This window comes from Gambusia affinis, linkage group LG20 (genome assembly GCF_019740435.1).
Source record: "Gambusia affinis linkage group LG20, SWU_Gaff_1.0, whole genome shotgun sequence".
Lineage (NCBI taxonomy): Eukaryota > Metazoa > Chordata > Actinopteri > Cyprinodontiformes > Poeciliidae > Gambusia > Gambusia affinis.
The window spans coordinates 23,088,171-23,108,448 of NC_057887.1; the positions used below are offsets into that span (position 1 = coordinate 23,088,171).

Genomic DNA, 20,278 nt, shown 5'->3' on the forward strand with positions numbered 1-20,278 from the left:
TCTACCCTGATTGATAAATTGACATTTTGCCAAATACTTTTTACTCTTGAAGGATTTCTTGGGTGGCTACTTTTCACTTTTACTTGAGTAAAAATATGTTGAAGTAGTTCTGCTCTTCCTTGAGTATAATTTTTGGGGTCCTCTGATTATAATAAAAGAGACACTGACCAACATTTTGATGTGAAATGATGACAAAATGTAAAATGTTTACTGTTTTTCTCAACTGTTGACTGTGTGGCCTCTTCTATTTCTTTATATTCGTGTTTTTATGATGTCAAGCACATGTTGATGAAATGCGCTATACAAATAAACTTGACTGATTGGTTGAACTCTCAACATAACAGAAATAAATTTCCCATGTTTTGATGGAACCTACTGATGGAGGAATGGCCCTTCACCATGTTGAGGACCTGGATCTCCTTCAGGGTGGAGCTCTTCACCTCCTCCAGCTGCTGGACCGTCATCTTCTCGACTGTGATCTCGATGATCTTCACGGCCAGCTCCTGGCCGGTGTGTCGGTGCACACACCGCCTCACCACGCTGCTCACCCCCCTGCAGAGGCAGCACACACCGGAAAGTACATCATGTTCCCTCCGCCACCAGGCGGGACGCTGAGTCCTACCCCCGGCTGCTCAGCTGGACTTACCGGCCGATCACCTCTTTGGGGTCGTACTTCTGGTAGAACTCCTTCGCCCCGACCCAGTCAGGTAATTCATCTCCAAGAACGATGTCCTTGGTCATGATGAGAATCTATAGCAACAAACTCAGGTTTACCACCCCGGTAACTCCTGATAACACTTATTTTCTTTGTGTTTTACTATAATCCCGATACGCAGACTTTACCCTTCACGTGTTTATAGCTAACAAAACACTCAACAGCTTAAAAGGAAATTAAGAAATGCGCCAGTTTGGTCTGGAAGGTTTACTGACCGAACAGGAAGCAGCTAAAACGGGACACGGTTAAATAAACGACGTCCAGTCAGTTTAACAGATTCACTCCGCTGGAAGTCATGACGGTTTGTGATCCGGCAGCTCTGAGAATGGATAAATCTCCCTACCAACTCCGGAGCAATGTTTACATTCTGGTCAAATTCCTGCAAAATCGTTTTTCGCCGGTTTCGACTGGATGAAGTGACACTGTCCCCATGTGGCAGGAGATGAGATTGCAGGGAGTGTTTCCGTTCCAGAGATCCGAAACTGCAAACAAAATTAACTTGTTGCGTTTAAGTGAGTATATTTGCAAATTTATAAAATTGTTATTTTTAATGGTATGAAATATAAATTTATAAGGTACGAAGAGAATGGTGAAGCCTAGGTGGCGCTATGGCTCTATGTGGCCGTTTAAAACGTAGCAGACGAAGACGCTCTGTCGTCATTTCCGGTTGCGTCCCCCTGAATTATATTCCCAGTCGCTGCTGGCGAAGGTATGTACCATCGATATTCCTCATTGGCTGTGCTTGCTTTTATTTCTGTTAATACAAAACATTTCCACCGAATGCTTTATAGTCGTATTTATAACCAGTGAATGAAAACGGGGATTATAACTGAGTATTTGCGCCACACAAAAGGAGCTGTGTGGCTAACCCGAAGCTAGCTCTAGGATAAATTCAGCGGAACGTCAAACTGAAATATCATAAACATGGAGTTAGTTTAGGATTAATCAGTTTTGGTGTGTAAAATAAACCAATTTTCAGTTTCTTGTTCTTATTAAATGAATTGGGTTTGTGTTTGAATTATTGCAGCCGCAGTAACAGTGGATTTGAATGGTTCTGTGTGTTTCTTCTGTAGGTGAAGGAAAGATGTCGGGTGCCGGGGGAGGGAAGCGGCCCTCGGGAGGGGACAGTCCTCCTGGCCCACCTGAGAAAAAGAGCAAGAAAGAGGAGAAAACGACCACGACGCTTATTGAGCCCATCCGCATAGCGGGAATCTCCTCCACGGTGGGTCACCGGCTGTCCTTTCTTTAGCTCCGTTCATTATTGTCATTTAAATCTGCACCACCGGTGCATACATGAGCAAAAGCTGCAAATGGCAACACGTAAAACACAAACATTCAATATTAAATAATAGGACGTCGTAATAAGCAATAAATCAATTCATCGAATTAAGAAGAGCTCAATCATTTTCATTTGCATGATTTATTTCCTTTCTACCAAAACATGGTAGAAAGTTTGGTGTTTCGGTCTCAGCCACTTTCAGTGTCTAACAGTTAAATGCTCATTATAATATAAAGTTTATTATTATTTGAGAATGTGATCTAATTCCATTATATTACTGAAAGCAACAATATTATCGTCTATTGCAATAACTTCTGGGACACTTTATTGTCCAGCAGAATTTGTTATTGTGAATACATATAAAGCTAAGTAAAAAATAAAACCCTGAGAAAGAAAATTTATGTTTTCTTAATATGTATAAGAATGTTACTGCATGTAGCAGAATGTCAAAAGTTTTGTTTTGCCTATAAGTGGAAGTGTAAACTTATTCATATTCCCTCTCTGTTTATCTTCATATTTTTTTGCATAAAGCACAAACACATGAACCAAATCCCAACACACACAAACGCTACAAACAAAAATCTCTGCAGTTACAGAAAATACAGTCTAAAACCTAAAATCAATAAAACAAATGCAGAAAACATAAACCCCATGAATGTCTGAGATCAGAATAACATTTATTTCCTCGGGTCATTTTGCTCTAACTGTTTTTTTGTGACTGTTCTGCAGGAGGAAATGGACATGAAGGTGCTGCAGTTTAAGAACAAGAAGCTGTGCAAGCGGCTGGAGCAGAGGCAGGCGATGGAGGACGAGTTACGAGAGAAAATAGAAAAGCTGGAGAAGAGGCAGGCGACGGACGACACGACCCTGCTGATAGTCAACCGGTACTGGTCTCAGGTACGAGTGACGCATTCAGGGCCGGAGCGGGTCAGAGTTTATGAATTCAACTCTAGGTGAAGAATAGAAATAACATTTATTGCCCCAAAATCTTACACAGCATTTTTGGTCTCATTTTTATTGTAAGTAATATATTACACTTCAAATAAGATAAAACTAACTTACTAAAAGTTTTCAGGAGCTTTTTCTGAGTCAGTGATTCCATCATATTAATGAAAAAGTTCTGACAGAGATTTACACTTATAATAAGTGAAAAATGTTCTGCTGTAACTGAAATAATCTATCAATGAAACTAGAAATCGAGGAATTATTGGCTAAAATAAGCTTCTATATCTTGTTAAAAAGTTACTTGTAAGTTAGTTAACTTTGTCTTATTTCAAACTAGACCAGAAATACTTGGTAATATTTTGTGTTTTTGCAGTGGAGGCATCCAGGATGCAGCAGGAGCTAAAAATGATTTTATTTTAATCCACCTGTGACCTTCATCTGCTCCAGCAGTCTTTTAGTTAAATCTAAAATGTCACGTTTTCTGTTGGAAATGAAGCAGGAAGTTGTTGTTTGTCTTCAGCTGAATATTTTTCTCATGTTTCTCAGCTGGAGGATAACGTCAAAGTTTTGCGTAAATGCATCGAGCCAGAATTGGCGTCTGCCCCCGCCCCGCCCTCAGCCCCACCTCCGGAAACCATGGCGATGGAAGAAAATGGCGTCGCTCTGACCCTGCCGACCTCTGTGGTTCCTCCGCCGCCGCTGCCTGAGGCCCAGAGCGAAGCCGGCCCAACGGACCAGCAGCTCCGGCCGGAGGAGCGGCAGGAAGATCACCAGGACGAGCTGCAGCCGCCGGCGCCCCCTGCTGGAGGAGACGAGTTGACGCCACCGACTGAGCCGCCGTCTGATCCAAAAACAGGTCAGCAGCTTTTTCTGTAGGGGAAAAACATTTATAACTCCAAGCATCTGATTGTTGAATCCGGTCGGTTTGTTTTACGGCTTGAGTCCTGCGCTGTGTGCAGATGCGTCGCTGCCTCCTCCTCCTCCTCTCAGCGAGAATGCGAAGGGCTTCCTGGCTGCGCTGGAGCAGAGCGGCGAGGAGGAGCTGAGCTTACACCTGCAGGACCGCATGCTGTTCAGCAAGGACGCCATCGGCCACCTGGTCCGCGTCTTCGACCGGCTGCACGCGCGCATTGATGACATGTGCACGGCTGTCCAGGCTGCAGGTAACCATGACGACGACTCAGCTGCTGCAGCGCGCAACCCGACCTTTTACACCAAGAACCAAAATCCCCAAGTTTAAAGTCATCAGGGCCAAAAATGCAGCTTTTCTGTGGATTTGAAAATGCAGAAATAATTTTATTGTGAATTTATAAATTAAGAAATAATTTTATTTCTTAATTTATCTTCCACAGCGATAAATTAAGAAATCAATGTTTTAACAAAACAAAACACTTGCGTATCATTTCTCTTAATCTTTGCAGTAAGGTAACATTTTCGCTCAATTTTATTTTATTTTATTAATATATGAAATGTTTTTCATTTCAGATATGGGAGGGAAAAAAATTAGGAATCAAAAATTTCTTAGAAAAACTCTAAAATTCAGAGATTAATTTGAGACATTTTTTAGAAATAAAACTGAGAAATTTTGAAGTTTGAATTTTTTCCAAAATTTGCAAGTAAAAACTCAGAAGTTTGAGTTTAATCTTAGAATTCCTACAAGAAAAATAACTTAGAAATTTTGGGAATTTTTTAAAGAAACTTTCTGAGATCAATCTCAGAATTTTATTATTTTTTAACACAAATTTACTCCTCCTTTTTAAATTTTTTTCTCTCTAAAATGACCCTAGTTTACCATTTTAATCTTTAATTGATTTTCAACAAAAATGAGAATTTCCCTCTGAAACTTGTCCGTCGTTCAGCAGGACGGGTTTGGATGTTTCAGACTAAAAATGTTGCTGGATATTTGTGGCTCTACTTTTTATGACATGACAATAAAAAAAGAAATTCTTTGTTTTGACATAAAAACTTTTCATGAAAATTTCATCCCAAAACACATGATGGAAAACTTCTACCATTCTTGAACTGCTGTTTGTGGCCACACAAACATATTCCAAGGTCCACAAATGGCCCCGGGCCGCAGTTTGGGCCCCCGTGTCCTAAACAAAGATCAGCAGCCGGCGTCGTGTTAATGTTGCTGTTGGTGGTCAGCAGGCGAGGAGGGCGGCCAGCTGGAGGACAACGTCCGGCTGAGGGACCTGACCACGCTGCTGCAGGGCCGACATCACAAGATGTGCATGGAGGTACGAGTCCCTGGTCACTGATGAGGGCAGAAATACTGAGACGGAGTAAAGATTAGTTTTGTAAATATGAATAATGTGGGACAAGTTTGGACAAGTAAAATTTAATAAACTTTGTTTTCTTCCTTTCCTAACTGAATATGAAAGTTTAGTTTTTTATGTTGGATTATTATTATTAATATTGTTTCTTAATCATTCTATAATAATATCTCTGACTTTTTTTATGTTTCAGATAAATATTAAATTTTTCACTGAAGTCAAATCAGGCTGAAACTTTTCTCTCTTTCTTAGAATCACAAAATTATTTCTATTTGCTAAAAGTCTGAAATCGTAGAAACTTTCTTCGTATATCGTTTTTAAACATTTAATTTAAACAGGAAGGTAATTTATCTCAACATCATTTGTTTTAAAGTTATATTTATTATTGCTAGAGCCTCCATTGATCTGCTTATATTTTATACGTTGAATTATTTTATTAACTTGTTATTTTATTCTTTATTCAGTCAGGTGTTCAGGGTGTCTGATTTATAAACATGACATTTAATTATACTTTAATTTACTTTGTCCCTGTTGTAGAGCATAGAATATCATCACAAGAGATTATTAATAGCAGTAATTAATGATGCATAATCATTAATTAAGTCTTTTTAAGCTTATATTTTTATCTCTGAAGTTTGAAAATCTACCTTGAAATGCTTGAAAAGTGTTTCAGTTTTACTGCAGGACCATGAGGAGCATCGTTAGAGAGATAATAACTGCCTGTTTCCTCTCAGTACAACGAGTGGGTGGACAAAGTGACCAGTGCAGAAACCAAAGTGTCTGAGATGGAGACAACGGTGGAGGATCTGCAGTGGGACATCGAGAAGCTTCGCAACCGGGAGCAGAAGCTCAACAAACACCTGGCAGAGGCCATGGAGCAGGTGGGTCAGGACCGACCTGTCGCTGACCTGTCGGCCTCGGACCGGGATCCGAGTTTCCACAATCCTGAGTGGACGGAGCCGGAGGGGCCAGGGGAACCGGGGAACGTTTGACCATTTGGAGCACAGGATGCATTGTGACTAAAAATAATCCAACATCTGCAAAGCTAAACACTTTCTGCCGGACTGAACGTCAGTATAGATTATGGCTGGTCTGATATTTATTGATGAACTAATTATTAACTGATAACAAAAGCTTATTAATTCCATTCAGTTCAAAAATACTTTGATCCCAAAGGAAAATGTTGTAACTGTAATTAAACAAAAATTCCTCTAATTCTTTGGGAAAAAATGGTTTTTTACAGAATTTGAACCAGGAGTTCTGGATAGAAGATATTTACAGGAAAATATCATTTTGTTTTATATCTTTCATGCAAAATGTTTATATTTTTGTAGCGTTTTGGTTTAATGATCACTTTGACTGAGTTGTTCTTTTATCAAACGACCCTTTTAGAGTCTCTGCTCCAATTTACCATCAGTCGGTTACTAAATTGTTTACTTGTTACTTCAAGCATCGATTAATCAGTTAGTTATAGAATCGATGGCTCATTTCAGCCCTAAATTCACCATCATGTTGTCTGTTCCTTAAAAAGAAACACATTTTAATCTAGATCTGGTGTTTCTGACGCTTGTTTTGCGTTTCTGCAGCTGAAGTCTGGCTACAGCAGCACCGGCAGCTCAGGGGGATTAGCAGGAGGTCAGATAACGCTCAACATCCAGAAGGTGAGGAACGGCGCTGCAGTCATCTCACAGTGGGATCTACAGGACCTGTAAACATTGTTTTGGTTTCAGTTTGAGAGCCTGAATGCAGAGCTGGAGCACAACCAGGAGCTGGCGAACAGCCGCATGGCGGAGCTAGAGAAGCTGCAGCTGGAGCTGCAGGAGGCTGTGAGGGAGAGCGAGAAGCTCAAGGTCAGCACCGTTTTTATCCACGTCCCATTGTCAGTGAAAACACACGTACAACGCAGAAACCACATTGAATCTTTCAGATGGACCTGCGAAATGTTCCAGAAGAAGTCGTGAAAGAAACGTTGGAATATAAATGTCTGCAGTCTCAGTTCTCGCTGCTCTACAACGAATCTCTGGGAGTTAAAACTCAGCTGGACGAGGCCAGAGCCCTGCTGCTCACCACCAAGAACGCTCACCTCCGGCAGATCGAGCACATGGAGGTGAGTCCGCGTAAACACACACCCTGAATCTGAACATTCACTATCTCCAGGTTAAACCTGTTTTGGCCTAAAAGCCCGTCTGATGCAGAGCGTTACCTTGGTAACAGCAGCAACGAACGACAGCGGAAGGGGAAGGTTTTCCTCGACAGAAGCAGGAACCGAACACTTTTCAACTTTCTGGTGTTGCGTTGTCAGCCTGCATGTTCAAGCACCAAATTTCACAAATTACTCGTCGTTTCACAGGAAATGGAGAGTTTCTAAATGAATGCTTAAAACAATATGGCTTCCTTTAAACCTTCCTGGATACAAAAACCTGGAAAACTGGGAATCTCCAGACATGTCTGGTTTGAGACGATAAAACATTTAGAAAAACGTGCATATGGGCAGTTGCCCAGGGCGGCATCAGAAAGGGGCGGACACCAAAGAACTGGAAAAGAAAATGTACCTCATCTGTCTACTGAATATGTTTGCTGTTATTTCTATGCATGTGTAGTGGAGCAACTTTCCCTTTGTTGCCGTTCCTGCTAGAATCACAACTTTGTGAATATTTATGTTTCAGGATTACAAAGTTAGTCAGAGATCAATAGTGATTAATCAGATGAAATGAGTGTTTCTGGTGACCGAGGCTTTCTGTCTGTGTGTCAGAGTGACGAGCTTTCCCTGCAGAAGAAGCTGCGGACCGAGGTCATCCAGCTGGAGGACACGCTGGCGCAGGTCCGCAAGGAGTACGAGATGCTGCGCATCGAGTTCGAGCAGAACCTGGCAGCCAATGAGCAAGCAGGTGAACAAAAACTTCAGCTCTACTGTTCACATGACAAACGCTGCGGCGCTATTCATTATAATAAAACTGAAATTAGGTTTCATATCAGTCAATAGCAATAATTATTGATTAGGTTTTTTTTGCTGCTGCTCCAGTTACGCAGCAGGTCGTTGCTAGGCAACCAAAGTTGAGGGGTGGGGAGGTTGAACTGCTTCTTGCCCATCAGGTTGCTAGGCAACCAAAGAGTGAGAGAGTTAGTTGATTGCACAGACCTAAAGTATTTTAAATATTGAATATTCTATCAGATGTTTCATTTATTGATATTGATCACCTGTTTATCACAATATGTATTATTAATTTATTGTCCAGACATGAATGAAATGATGCCATAAGAACAATAAAAGAAGTAAAAGAACAGAAAGTTGTGCCATAACCTCACATTAAATTCAGTTTATTTATTTATAAATAAATGTCGTCATGAAGGAAATAAAAGCCGTTCCTGTTGCTCTCAGCTAGCTAACGGTGCATCAAGGTCACAGTTTGATAGAAACCTGTAGACCTAATTTGAATATCTAACTCCCTCCTGGACCAGCAGGGGGCGACGGAGAAGAGGACTGAGGGTTCTGGACTGAACAAAGGTTTGAAACAATTAATCGTTATTAATCGATTAATTGCTAATAAAGGCCATTAGCTGGAAGAACAACACACTCAGAGGAGTAATGAAGGCAAAACTGAGTGAAAATATAAAAATTTTGCATTCAAGATAAAAAACAAACAGCAGATTCACACTTTGACCTTTCGACCTTTGCTCCCTCAGGGCCAATCAACCGGGAGATGCGACATCTGATCAGCAGCCTCCAGAACCACAACCTGCAGCTGAAGGGCGACGTGCAGCGCTTCAAGAGGAAGCTGCGGGAAACACAGATGGAGATCAATAAGGTAGATTGGAGCGATCGATCGGGTGTTTGAAGTGAACGCTGCCGGGCCGCGGCGCCGCCGTTAACCCGCCGTCTGTCTGGTATCCGGGCAGCTGCGCTCGCAGAGCGGAGACGCTGGCGTTCTGATCCTGGAGGAGACGAGCGACGGCGTGGACGTTAAAAAGGAGGAAGAAGAAGACCAGGAGGAAGAGGAGGAGAGGAGGAAGGAGCTGGAGAGACAGCGGGCGAGGGAGAGGGAGAGAGAGAGAGAGAGAGAGGCCGAGCGAGAGCGGGAGAGGGAGAGAGAGAGAGAGAGGCAGCGCAGCGACGAGCTGAAGAGGAAAGACTCGGATACACTGAAGATGCTCCGAGTCGAACTCAAGTAAAGTTTTCAGTTTTTTTCCTCATAATGAAAAAGTTTTAATTATAAAATATATTCCTCCATGTTTGTTTAATCCGGTTCCTCCATGTTTGTTTCCATCAGGAAAGCTCAGGAGTCGCAGAAAGAGATGAAGCTGCTGTTGGACATGTACAAGTCGGCTCCAAAGGAGCAGAGAGACAAAGTGCAGCTAATGGCCGCCGAGCGCAAGTCAAAAGCAGAGGTTCGTTTCAAAACACGCTCCTCACGTTAGCATCTGATGCTAACAAATAACAGCTAGTGCTTTTCAAGAGGCGCTTTAAATGTTTGACACAAGGATAGCAGATTTTTAGTGCTTCTCAGCAGGAAGTGATGGAGACAAAACAGAAACAAACCAACCTGAATAAACCAATTAGATTTTTTCCTTTCAGTTCATAAAACTCTGGTTGGTGTAGAAGTTGTTTCTCAATACAAACACTCAAAGTTAGCTGCTTTAAATCTTTTGTTTTCTTTTTGGACCAAGAAAACAAAATAATAAAGTTCTTAACAGCTGGTAATCCAAACCTCATCACAGATGTGGAACTTTATTCAACTGAAAATTTACAGAACAACCAAGTAAATTAGTGCTTGACAAGTTAATTAATTTAAGGGAAGTTAAAGCGCTAAAGTATTAGCAGGTTAGCAGAAGTATTGTCACCACTGAAGAGGAAGATGTAGATAATTTCTTCTAGACTGTGAAGCTGCGTCAGATTAATTTAACATCTGCACATCTGTAAAGTTTGAGAGCCGTTTGGCAGCCATTTTATCTGAAACATCCCCAGAATTTTAGCCAACAGCACAGTTTAAGACTGGAGCTGCACGATGCATCAGATGGTTTTATCAGTGTGTGAAATGGCAGCTGGGACACTTTTCTGGTTGGATATTATGTTTCCAGGGTCGTTCATTCACCCTCTGAGGGTCTGAAGCTCAGAGCGTATTGCAGACATGGCGTAATAGTAAAGAGACAATTAATATCTTGGCAATTTTAAAATATTTTTCAGCCGTAATGGAGACGCCTTTAAGAGAAATAAAATCATTTTTGGCTCAATTTCATCTAATTTTAGGCCAGGAGGAAGATAAATTAAAGATTCTTTCTCAGTTTATTTTCATATGCAAATATCTTCACACACTTGAAATAAGACAAAACTAACTTACAGGTAACTTTTTTAAGTTTAAGTCAATAATTCCTTAACATTGATGAAAAATGACTAGTTTGACTGGCAGATTATTTCACTTATAACATGAAAAAAATGTCTTGGTAAAAACATTTTTCCCATATTACAACTTATAAAATTGTTTTTCACTGCCCTTTTCAATATTTTAATCACCAAATATACTTCAAAGTGCCTTTAATGCACATGGAAAACGTGTTAGCGCTAGCGCAGAAGCTAACACTTACAGTCTGTCTAATCCGCGCTCTTGCACCGCAAAAGCAAAAAGTCTTGCCAAGTATTTTTATCTACTTTCTAGAGCAAAGATCTTAGCATACTTGAAATAAAGTGCCAGTTCAATTGGTGCCGTTACCTAGCAACCCCAGCCAAGCCAAGCCCGTTGCCTAGCAACCCAGTTCCGGTTCCACTGGCAGATTATCTCATTTTTATCAAGACATTTTTCCCACGTTATAAGTGAAATAATCTGCCAGTGGAAATATTAATATTTCATTAATATTCAGAAATGATTGACTTAATCTCTTACACCCTAAGCGAGCCGAGATCACATGGCAGCTGGACCCACCGGTGGGTCCGTCGGGTTCTAGAGGTTAAACTCCTGTTTCTTGCTGAAAAGTTATTTTTAAGTTAATAAGTTAAAAAGTTATTTATACCCAAAACTAGACCAAATTGACTTTGTTTGGATTTTTTTACAGTGTTGAAACTAAATGTGTAGCTAAGAATAAATACTTGGATCTTATCACAGTTGTAATTTGCTGGGAATGAAGGAAACTTATTTTAATTTCTCTGTCCAGGTGGAAGACCTGAGGATGCGAGTTCGAGAGCTGGAGGAGAGGGAGAGGAAGGAGAGCAAGAAGCTGGCCGATGAAGACGCCCTGAGGAAGATCCGCGTTGCAGAGGAAACCATCGAGCATCTGCAGAAGAAACTGGCAGCCACCAAGCAGGTTTGTTTGGCTCCTCAGCCCACATGCTAACAGCGCTAATGAAACCTGAACTTGTTGACCCTCGTTTGCTCCTAAACATCATGTTTGACTTTTTGTGACGAAACTGAGATGAATATTTACCACCCAGCTGTTAGATGAGTGAAACCTGGAGCTTTAGCGTCACATTTGCCTGAAAGAGAAGCTAATGTTAGCCGTGTGAAGAGGAACCGAAACCTGGCGACCCGCCTGTTCATCTGAACCCACGGGTTTGTTTTGAATCATTTGATGCTGGTGAAAGTCGGGGTCCCTCTTATTCTGCAGGACATTTTATTCAACCGGCTCTTTTGGTTTTGCCTTTATTTTTCTTTTTTGTGTAAAACAAATAACAATGATCTCAAACAGAGGATTCCCTGATCAGGATTTACTGGATTCTCTTAATATTTTCTGTCTCAGGGTTTCATTTTGGAGAACATTAAGATCAAAAATGTCTTTAAAGGGCCGGTTATGGAAGAAAGTATAAATAAAATCCATTAACAATCTATTAGAATATCAATAAATAGCTGTTTCTGCATTCAAAATGAAATATTGGCATGTTTTCACCTTGATCTAATTTGGCACAATACAGACGAAACTTTTGTGATTTGACTAAGAAAATAAAAAATTGGGTCTTTGTCTCTTTAAGAACTCCTGCTCTCTCTGAAGCTCCGCCTCCAGGAAGTCGTCCCAACATGGCTCCTCTATTAACCCTTTAACAACATTTTTACCAGCGTTGCTCTGAGCAGCAGCTCCTGTAATGAGCTCAGCTAATGGCTGCTGGCTAGTCTGAAGGAGCTGAGTGGGGGAGGAGCTGCGCCTCGAAGGCGGGGCTAGGTCCACCCAGCCGTTTTGCAGCTGACTGGTTGCCATGGAGATTAATGAATTTCTCAAACATCTTTGATTCTTTGATTTTACATGATACTGTTAGTTCAGACGGCCACATAGAAAGTTCTGGTGGGCCGGATTTGGACCGCAGGCCTCGAGTTTGGCACAGATTTGTCTTCATCAGACAAACGTCATTCAGGTACAGCCTCCAGTAAAGTCAGCCTTTGATCCAGCTGACGGATGTTTTCATGCAGCACTGTTTCTCGAGGCGCTAGGCTAACCAGCATTAGCATGTTTACTCTGTTCTGATGCGTCTCGATGGTATTTCAGGCTGCAGAATGTTTTTTCTTTTCTGTGTCTAGATACCCCTGATTTGGACCTCAAGGTGAAGCTTTGAACTTCCTCTCAGAATCCCTTTAGGAAAGTTTCAGTAATGTTTCTGAGTCTGAATCCTTCTCTTCAGACTTAGCGCTAGTTAAGTCTGAAGGCTACAGGAGAGAATCAGGAGGTCCAGAGCAACTTAAAAAGACTGAAACAAGCTAATAAAGACAACTGGCTCTGGTTCTGGTTCTGGTTCTGGAACCATGGGAGATGATGAATCGCAGACAACCCTGACTGTGTCTTCACTCAGAAGCTTCTCAAGAGTCGCTGTAACACTGACTGATACAGGAGATCCTTCTGTCTACGGATCACTATCTAAAACTCTTTAATAAAATTAATAGCACGAGTTCAAACAACTTCAGTTTTCCCTTTGAATGTGAATCTAAAGAAACAAGAGTGACAAAAGAGTGTTTTCTTCTTCGTTGGTAGTAAAAATGTGAGCCAACCTTATAAAACCTCTGGTGACCTCATTCTCTTAAGTTTTATAATCCTAGATTATCAGGCACAGGAATGCATGAAGCAGTAATGAGTCCCAGGTTAAATGTTGGACGTAACCTCATGGTGTTGGTCGTAACGGATCCGCCCAACACGCTGTTATTACCCAGCTGTTGACCTTAATGTTATCAAGCCGAGAGGCTTATTAGTTAATTTGACTCACACTTTCTGCTGCCAGGCGTGTGTGTGGGTGGGTGTGTGTGCTTTTAACTCTCAGATAAAGCTGCAGCAGATGCTGAGAAGTGATTTGTCTGCAGCTCTTCATGCTTGGGAGGTGATCCAGAACGTAATGAAAGGAATGGAGAACCGGCCCGGCCCGATGACACACTGTTGGTGTCTTACAAACTTTGTAAACGAGCGAACCTGCAGGAAGCTAAAAGAAAAGCCACTCGTGGGTTCATCTGATCTGTTTTATGGATGTTTTTTGTGTCGAATGTGTTCCTCTAAAGTGACTCTTGAATCACTGAAACGCTCTGTGTTCCATTAATAATGCCTTAATGTGCTGAATCTTTAATTGAAGCTGCTGAGTTATGATAAATATTCCAGGATGAGCGTTTAAAAGTGGAGGAAGAAAGTCCAGTTAGTTTTCCAGATCCGACACTGACGTCCATCCAGATGTTAGATTATCTTTTTAATCCTAATCTGCCCTGAAACACTCAGAATGAAGTTCATATCTGAGGATCTCTGGGTAGAAAACGAATCAATTGTTTCTACAAACATGGTTTTATAATCAGACACAGCTGCTGGATCATTTAAGCAGTAAATGTAATGGTGGCTTGTAGTGATGGGATTTTGTTTTTGTTTGTTTTGGGTAAAGAAATAAATAGCTTTAAACTCTTAACAACCTGAAATAAAGTTTATTTGTATTGCACATTTGCAGTTCAAAGTGTTTTACACCATAAAACATAACAGAAGCCAAACAACAATATATAACTTCTTGTCAACTGGCATCATCGAAATGACCAAGCAAATACTCATCAAACTGATTGATCAATGTTCCAGTGATTATTAATCAAAGGCAGCTCCAAACAGCTGGGACTTTAGCCTTATTCTAAAGGAACTCAGTGTTTCTCAGGTTTCAGAAAACCTTTTCAGGACCAGTTTAATAGATGAAGTGTGAAACAAACTAATGAGTTTTTCTGGATCTTTCTGGTACTGAAAATGTCAAAGGCCGTCTTTGAAACTGTCTTTATGTGAAGGTTCATGTCCGCTGGTTTGCAGCTGTAATGTCTGAATCTGTGTGCGGACTCTAGAGCGTTTCTCTTTTAGGTCCTAAGATAATAACTTCAGTTTTGTTTCTGTTCATCTGATGTCACGATAACGAATGTTACTGGACGATAAATAGTCCATGATCTACATCACTACACGCCGTTTCCCGGAGCAAAATACAAACTAAAGACCAGATGCTAACCAGTTTTTTCATACATGCTAGGCTACATGACGGTGCGGCATCGTCTCCATGGTTACAAAGGTTAGAGACGTATCTTCTCTCTAATGCGATATTGGAATTATCTCTCTAATCACACTTGCTTATAAAGTCTATGAACGTTAATCACTGTAACTCCAGGGTTACACTGAGGACCGACGGTCATTGTGACTGACGGCTGCTGTCATGGCCGCCATCTTTCCTCGTTAAAAGTTACACAGTGAAATGGCAGCTTTGGTTTGTATCCTGGTCTGTTAGTGCAGCTGTGAACATTTTTAAAGCTAAATAAAGTGAATAAAAGCGGCGTCAGTCTGCCAGATGACTGTTGTTAGACGGGCGTTGAAGGAGCGCACTGGTTGGTGTGACGTCCGTCATGGCGGAGTGGGCGGAGCTCCGGAGAGCGTGACGTCAATAATTTTGATAGCTAATGCTAATTATTACCTCAGGTATTAGGAACATCTGGATATTAATTAGGACTCTTAGACCTTGATGACCCCAGATGTGACTTCTGTCCGTTGTGATGAGAAGTTACCCAGAGGTTCTTCTGAGGTCCAACAGAACCGACGCTGTGGTTCACTCAGTCTGTTTTCTGTCAAAAACAATCTTTCTGTTTATTTTCCTGCCCTTTATTGGAAGCCATGGTAGCATCACCCCAAACAAAGACGCTTTAATTTGAAGGATTCATTGCAGCAAGATGAACATTTTAAATAAAATTAAACGTTTCAGTTCTGCAGAGGCTTTTAGAAGCGTAAATCTAAAGGCTTGTTGAAGCTCGGGTTTCCTCTTTGCAGAGGAAGTTCACACATGTGTTTAACGTGACGGCATCACCCAGAACACACGTTAGCACCGGGCCGGCCCGGCCGAGTCCGAATCCACAGAACACTGGAGGCATTAAATCTAAAACATGCACATATGTTGCTTTATGGGAATCTGAGCTGCAGGAAGAGGAAACATGTGTTCTCCGAACATGAAGCTTTTACTGGTTTTAGCTTTAAAAGTAACAAGATGCACATGTTTAAGAAACTTTATTATACACAAACATTTGTTTAGTGCAGAATCACTTTTCTGTTGTGTCCTTTTAAGATGTAGCATTTGTTTTCTCCATCAGGGAGGAATCTTCCCATAATGCCAATTTTACCTCATCCCTGGAAACAATGAAGGAAATTAATTACAAACGGGTCGTTTCACACTGGAGCAGCGATTCTGTTACTTTCTGTCACGTCCTCCAGAGATTGTAAACGTTTTTACCTCCCTGTCATAAAGTGAGAATAAAGTCATGATGCTACGAGTAGAAAGTCGTGAAGTTACGAGAACGTCGTGAAGTTACGAGAACGTCGTGAAGTTACGAGAAAGTCGTGAAGTTACGAGAAAGTCGTGAAGTTACGAGAAAGTCGTGAAGTTACGAGAACGTCGTGAAGTTACGAGAACGTCGTGAAGTTACGAGAACGTCGTGAAGTTACGAGAAAGTCGTGAAGTTACGAGAAAGTCGTGAAGTTACGAGAAAGTCGTGAAGTTACGAGAAAGTCGTGAAGTTACGAGAAAGTCGAAGTACGGTGAACGCGTCGTGAAGTTCTGAGAACGCCGTGGAAGTTACGAGAAAGTCGTTGAAGTTACTGAACGCTGCGTGAAGTTACGAGCCGTGAAGTTCTGAGAACGTCGTGGAAGTTCTGAAAGTCGTGAAGTTACGAGAACGTCGTGAAGTTACGAGAACGTCGTGAAGTTACGAGAACGTCGTGAAGTTACGAGAACGTCGTGAAGTTACGAGAACGTCGTGAAGTTACGAGAACGTCGTGAAGTTACGAGAAAGTCTTAATAATATAAGAAAGTTGTAAAATTGGGAGAATAGTTATAATCAGAATAAAGTCGTAACAATGTGAGAATAAAGTGTGTTATGACTGCAGGCCACTTCTTCTACTGGGTTCCTGTTGGAATCCTGATTATTCTGAGCACTGCTGCCACCTGGTGGCCAGACTCTTGTTTTCTGGTCTACAATAATGAAATCCTCCTGCCTCGCTATCAGAAGTTCAGTCAGAGGTTCACTAGAGGAACTAAACTGGTGAATGAACTGGCTTCAGTAAAATTAGAGAATTTAAAAAAACCCTGAGTGTCCATAAACTGGTTTCCAGATGAGCGTTCCCACTGCTCCCAGTGAACACCAGCTGCTGTGTTTCTCTTGAGGAGGAGGAGGCGCTGCTGAGCGAGATGGATGTGACGGGCCAGGCCTTCGAAGACATGCAGGAGCAGAACAGCAGGCTGCTGCAGCAGCTGCGTGAGAAAGACGATGCCAACTTCAAGCTGATGAGCGAACGCATCAAATCCAACCAGATCTACAAGCTGCTGAAGGAGGAGAAGGAGGAGCTGGCGGACCAGGTTCTCACCTTCAAAACGCAGGTGATGAAATGATGCTTGAGATGAATTCAGTGTATTTTAAATGAATTAGATTGTTGATTAGTGGTGGGGCTGGATTTCAATCAATCACTTTTTTAATTAAACGCCATATATTGACATAAGAAGCAACATTTTCAATTAAAAATCATTTTCTGCTGTTAAATTATTTTTTTTTTTATTTGTCACCGTCTACAACGACTGAATAATCTTGAATTAGTTTGAGATAAAGTCACATTTAGTTTCCCTTTGGGATAAATAAAGTATATTGGAATTTGAATTTAGGAAACTGGGAGACATTTTTTATTGCCCCATTTATATTTTCATATCAAACTTACCACAATTTGCATTAGTACATATGATTAATTCTACATTTAATATGTATTTATTTTACATTTTAATTATTTTTCTTCATATTTTCCCCATTTAATGCCGCCCTGGGAAATAGCCATTGTTTCCTAAATCAAAAACTGTCACTAATTATATATTAGTAGATATAATTAATGCTTTATTTAAAAATTATTCTTGTATGTACAGATTAAATAAATAAAAAATTTTTACATCGCCCCATTTAGTGCCGCCCTGGGAAATAGCCATTGTTTCCAAATTTTATATTTTTACATATAATTAATTCTATATTTAAGAAATTATTTTAAGTTGTAATAAATTAATGACACATTTAAATCATAATTTCATTTATTGTGATTTGGCACTCCTGTGTCTCCATATAGCAGCATTTTACTGGCTGTAGATGCAGCCGGACATGTCTAACATCTGGAGCTGCTTGCTGCAGGTGGACGCCCAGCTGCTGGTGGTGCAGAAGCTGGAGGAGAAGGAGGGAGTCCTGCAGACGAGTCTGGCTGCCCTGGAGAAGGAGCTGGCGGTCCGGACTCAGGCCCTGGAGCTCAACAAGAGGAAGGCGAGAACACAACATGAAATCACCTTTTAATGTGGAAATTATAAAACCTGCAGTAAACAGGATGGATCCCTCCAGCGGAGCGCCGTGTGCAGTCAGGAATTTGACCATTAGCTTTTGTTTTATTGCTTCCTTGGCGCTGCAGGCGGTGGAGGCTGCGCAGCTGGCGGAGGACCTGAAGGTGCAGCTGGAGCACACGCAGGCCAAGCTGAAGGAAATCCAGGTCTCTGTGGCGGAGAACCGCACCGCCCGCGAGAGGGAGAGCAGCAACCTGAAACGGGCGCAGGTACGAAACGCTTCTGCCTCAGAATGAGGCTGCCCTGGGCAACATGGCCGACAAAACGCTTCAAATCAGTCCATATCGATAACTATTGATTCGATTTTGTTTAAATGTCTGAAACTCTATCTGAGTTTCTCTCAGGTTACAGGAACCAATTAGGAAACTGACACAAATATTAAATTTTTAAATGCCATCAAAATGAAACATAGATCAAATGTATTGATAAGTGTTCCAGTGATAAAGAATCAAAAGCAGCTCTAAACAGACGGGTTTTCATCTTGATTTAAAGGAACTCAGGGTTTCGGTTGTTCTGCAGTTTTCTGGACGTTTGTTGCTTTAATCAATATGCATGGATGAGTTTCCCTAGAGCTGAGATATTAGTGCTTTAGTCGTGGAATCCCGTCTTTGTAACTGTCTTTATGTGGCTCTGAATGTTCAGCTTCTCCAGTTTCCAGCTGGAATAACTGAAGCTGTTCTGACTGTAGAGGATAACCTCAGTTTTAGTAAAACAAGTCAAATCTGAACAGGGTCATTTTATTTTTATTTACAATCTGAACTTTGTGGTGGTTCTGCAGGAGGATCTTTCCCGGCTGAGGAGGAAGCTGGAGAAGCAGAAGAAGGTGGAGGTTTACTCTGACGCCGACGAGATCCTGCAGGAGGAGATCAACCAGTACAAGGTGAGCAGAAACGATACAGTGGAGGAAAAACCAAATGCGGTTTTCAGTTTGATACAAATTAAAATCTGAAATGTGTGGCATGCATAAAGATGTTAAAAGGTAAGCACACGCCACACTTTTCAGATTTGTATCTGTAAAATTGATAAGCTTTGATATTTTTCTTCTCAATTTCACAGACTGTGATTTTTGTAGCTGCTTCATTTTAGAGATGCAGAAAATTTTCTCTAAACCAAATTTGAAACTGAAAAACTATTTTTAAAATTAAAAGGAAACATTTCATTTCAACTTTCTGGAGTTAAATTGGGGTCATACAGTTTGTACTTTTTTTAAACTGTAAAAAACTGACGGTAAAAAAAAAAAAAGAACGAGACTAAAATAAAAAGTTTAATTTTAGTTAAATGAGGCTAAGTTGTGGTTGTAATGTTTTTGAATTGAAAAAAGACTCAAAATTGAATAATTATTTTGAAACTAGAAAAAAGTTTTTAAACTGAAAAAAAAAAAAAATTTTTATTTTTTTTAAACCTAGATTAATTTAAAAACGGGGAAAAAGAATTTTTTTTTAAGTCTTAAAACTGAAAAAAAGTTTCATTTTAGTTTTATGGAGCTAAATTGTTGGCATGAAGTTAAAAAAATGAAATTGGAAAAAATGTATTTGCTACTTAAAAAATGTTTTGAAGCTGAAAAAAATATTTAAAACTAAAAAACAAGTTCAAAAAGATTTTTCAGATTCAAATATTTTTTTCTGGCACCAATGTATCTCCGTACTGGGTTACTTTTGTGACGGTTTGAACTCCCTGCTCAGGCCAAGCTGCGCTGCCCCTGCTGCAACACGCGGGACAAGGAGACCGTCCTCACCAAGTGTTTCCACGTCTTCTGCTACGAGTGTCTGAAGATGCGCTACGACACCCGGCAGAGGAAATGCCCCAAGTGCAACTGCGCCTTCGGAGCCAACGACTTCCACCGCATCTACATCACCTGAGCGGCCGAGCGAGAGACACAGAGAGAGAGAGAGAGAGAGAGGAGAGACTGAACCAAAGGAGAGAAGAGACCAGAGGGGGAGCAGGAGGACTGCAGATTTACTCAGACATTTTTAATCTTTGGAAAAGACTCGTTTTACCAGATTTCTTTCCATTTGGTGACCAAACATGGTGATTTATCTGCCTGAGTGTGTTACGAGCTGGTTTAATAAACACACACCTGTGAGGGAAGAGACGTTCTCACATGTTGAACTTTTATTTTACTAGAACTAGTCATTCCAGAAAAAAATGTTTTCAAATGCAACTATTTCTACGGCTGAAAAACAGCCTTAGCCGTAGCGCAAGCTAGTTTTTCTATAAAAAATGTTTTTTTTGTAGAAAAACTAGTGTTT

At 40.9% G+C, this 20,278-nt stretch overlaps 2 protein-coding genes across 7 annotated transcripts in view; one reads left to right on the forward strand and one right to left on the reverse strand.

Annotated features, from left to right (window-relative positions):
• phkg2 (phosphorylase kinase, gamma 2 (testis)) overlaps positions 1-1,216 on the reverse strand; it is a 5,457-nt gene extending 4,241 nt beyond the window's left edge. The window contains exons 1-3 of one of the 2 annotated variants that reach the window (XM_044101712.1): positions 931-1,216; positions 647-750; positions 377-552 (exon numbers count right to left, since the gene is read on the reverse strand). In XM_044101712.1, coding sequence (XP_043957647.1) covers positions 377-552; positions 647-741 — 271 coding nt within the window. In that variant the 5' untranslated portion in view covers positions 742-750; positions 931-1,216. Of the gene's footprint in view, positions 1-376; positions 553-646; positions 831-930 lie in introns of those variants that run through there. The other variant, XM_044101713.1, reaches the window with a different exon arrangement.
• On the forward strand, positions 571-20,144 carry LOC122822785 (E3 ubiquitin-protein ligase BRE1B-like). Of its 5 annotated transcripts, none has more exons than XM_044101702.1 (20): positions 571-707; positions 1,789-1,937; positions 2,724-2,891; positions 3,486-3,795; positions 3,899-4,102; positions 5,088-5,179; positions 5,950-6,096; positions 6,802-6,876; positions 6,946-7,065; positions 7,143-7,322; positions 7,968-8,103; positions 8,900-9,021; positions 9,113-9,381; positions 9,484-9,601; positions 11,360-11,509; positions 16,830-17,042; positions 17,830-17,955; positions 18,098-18,238; positions 18,808-18,909; positions 19,712-20,144. In XM_044101702.1, the coding sequence occupies exons 2-20, from the start codon at positions 1,800-1,802 to the stop codon at positions 19,886-19,888; spliced, it is 2,988 nt and encodes a 995-aa protein (XP_043957637.1). In that variant the 5' UTR covers positions 571-707; positions 1,789-1,799; the 3' UTR covers positions 19,889-20,144. The 5 variants fall into 5 exon arrangements, with proteins under 5 accessions (XP_043957637.1, XP_043957636.1, XP_043957640.1 ...); XM_044101701.1 differs by lacking the exon at positions 571-707 and adding an exon at positions 1,320-1,424; XM_044101705.1 differs by lacking the exon at positions 571-707 and adding an exon at positions 1,320-1,424 and having other exon boundaries at positions 16,833-17,042.
• The last annotated feature ends 134 nt before the right edge of the window (positions 20,145-20,278 follow it).

Excerpts from the sequence above, each read along its gene's own strand:
- LOC122822785 (XM_044101702.1), top strand. The coding sequence starts at position 1,800 with ATGTCGGGTGCCGGGGGAGGGAAGCGGCCCTCGGGAGGGGACAGTCCT. Across the intron at positions 7,066-7,142 it reads GGGAGAGCGAGAAGCTCAAG|ATGGACCTGCGAAATGTTCC; the intron begins GTCAGCACCGTT and ends TGAATCTTTCAG. Across the intron at positions 8,104-8,899 it reads GGCAGCCAATGAGCAAGCAG|GGCCAATCAACCGGGAGATG; the intron begins GTGAACAAAAAC and ends TTGCTCCCTCAG.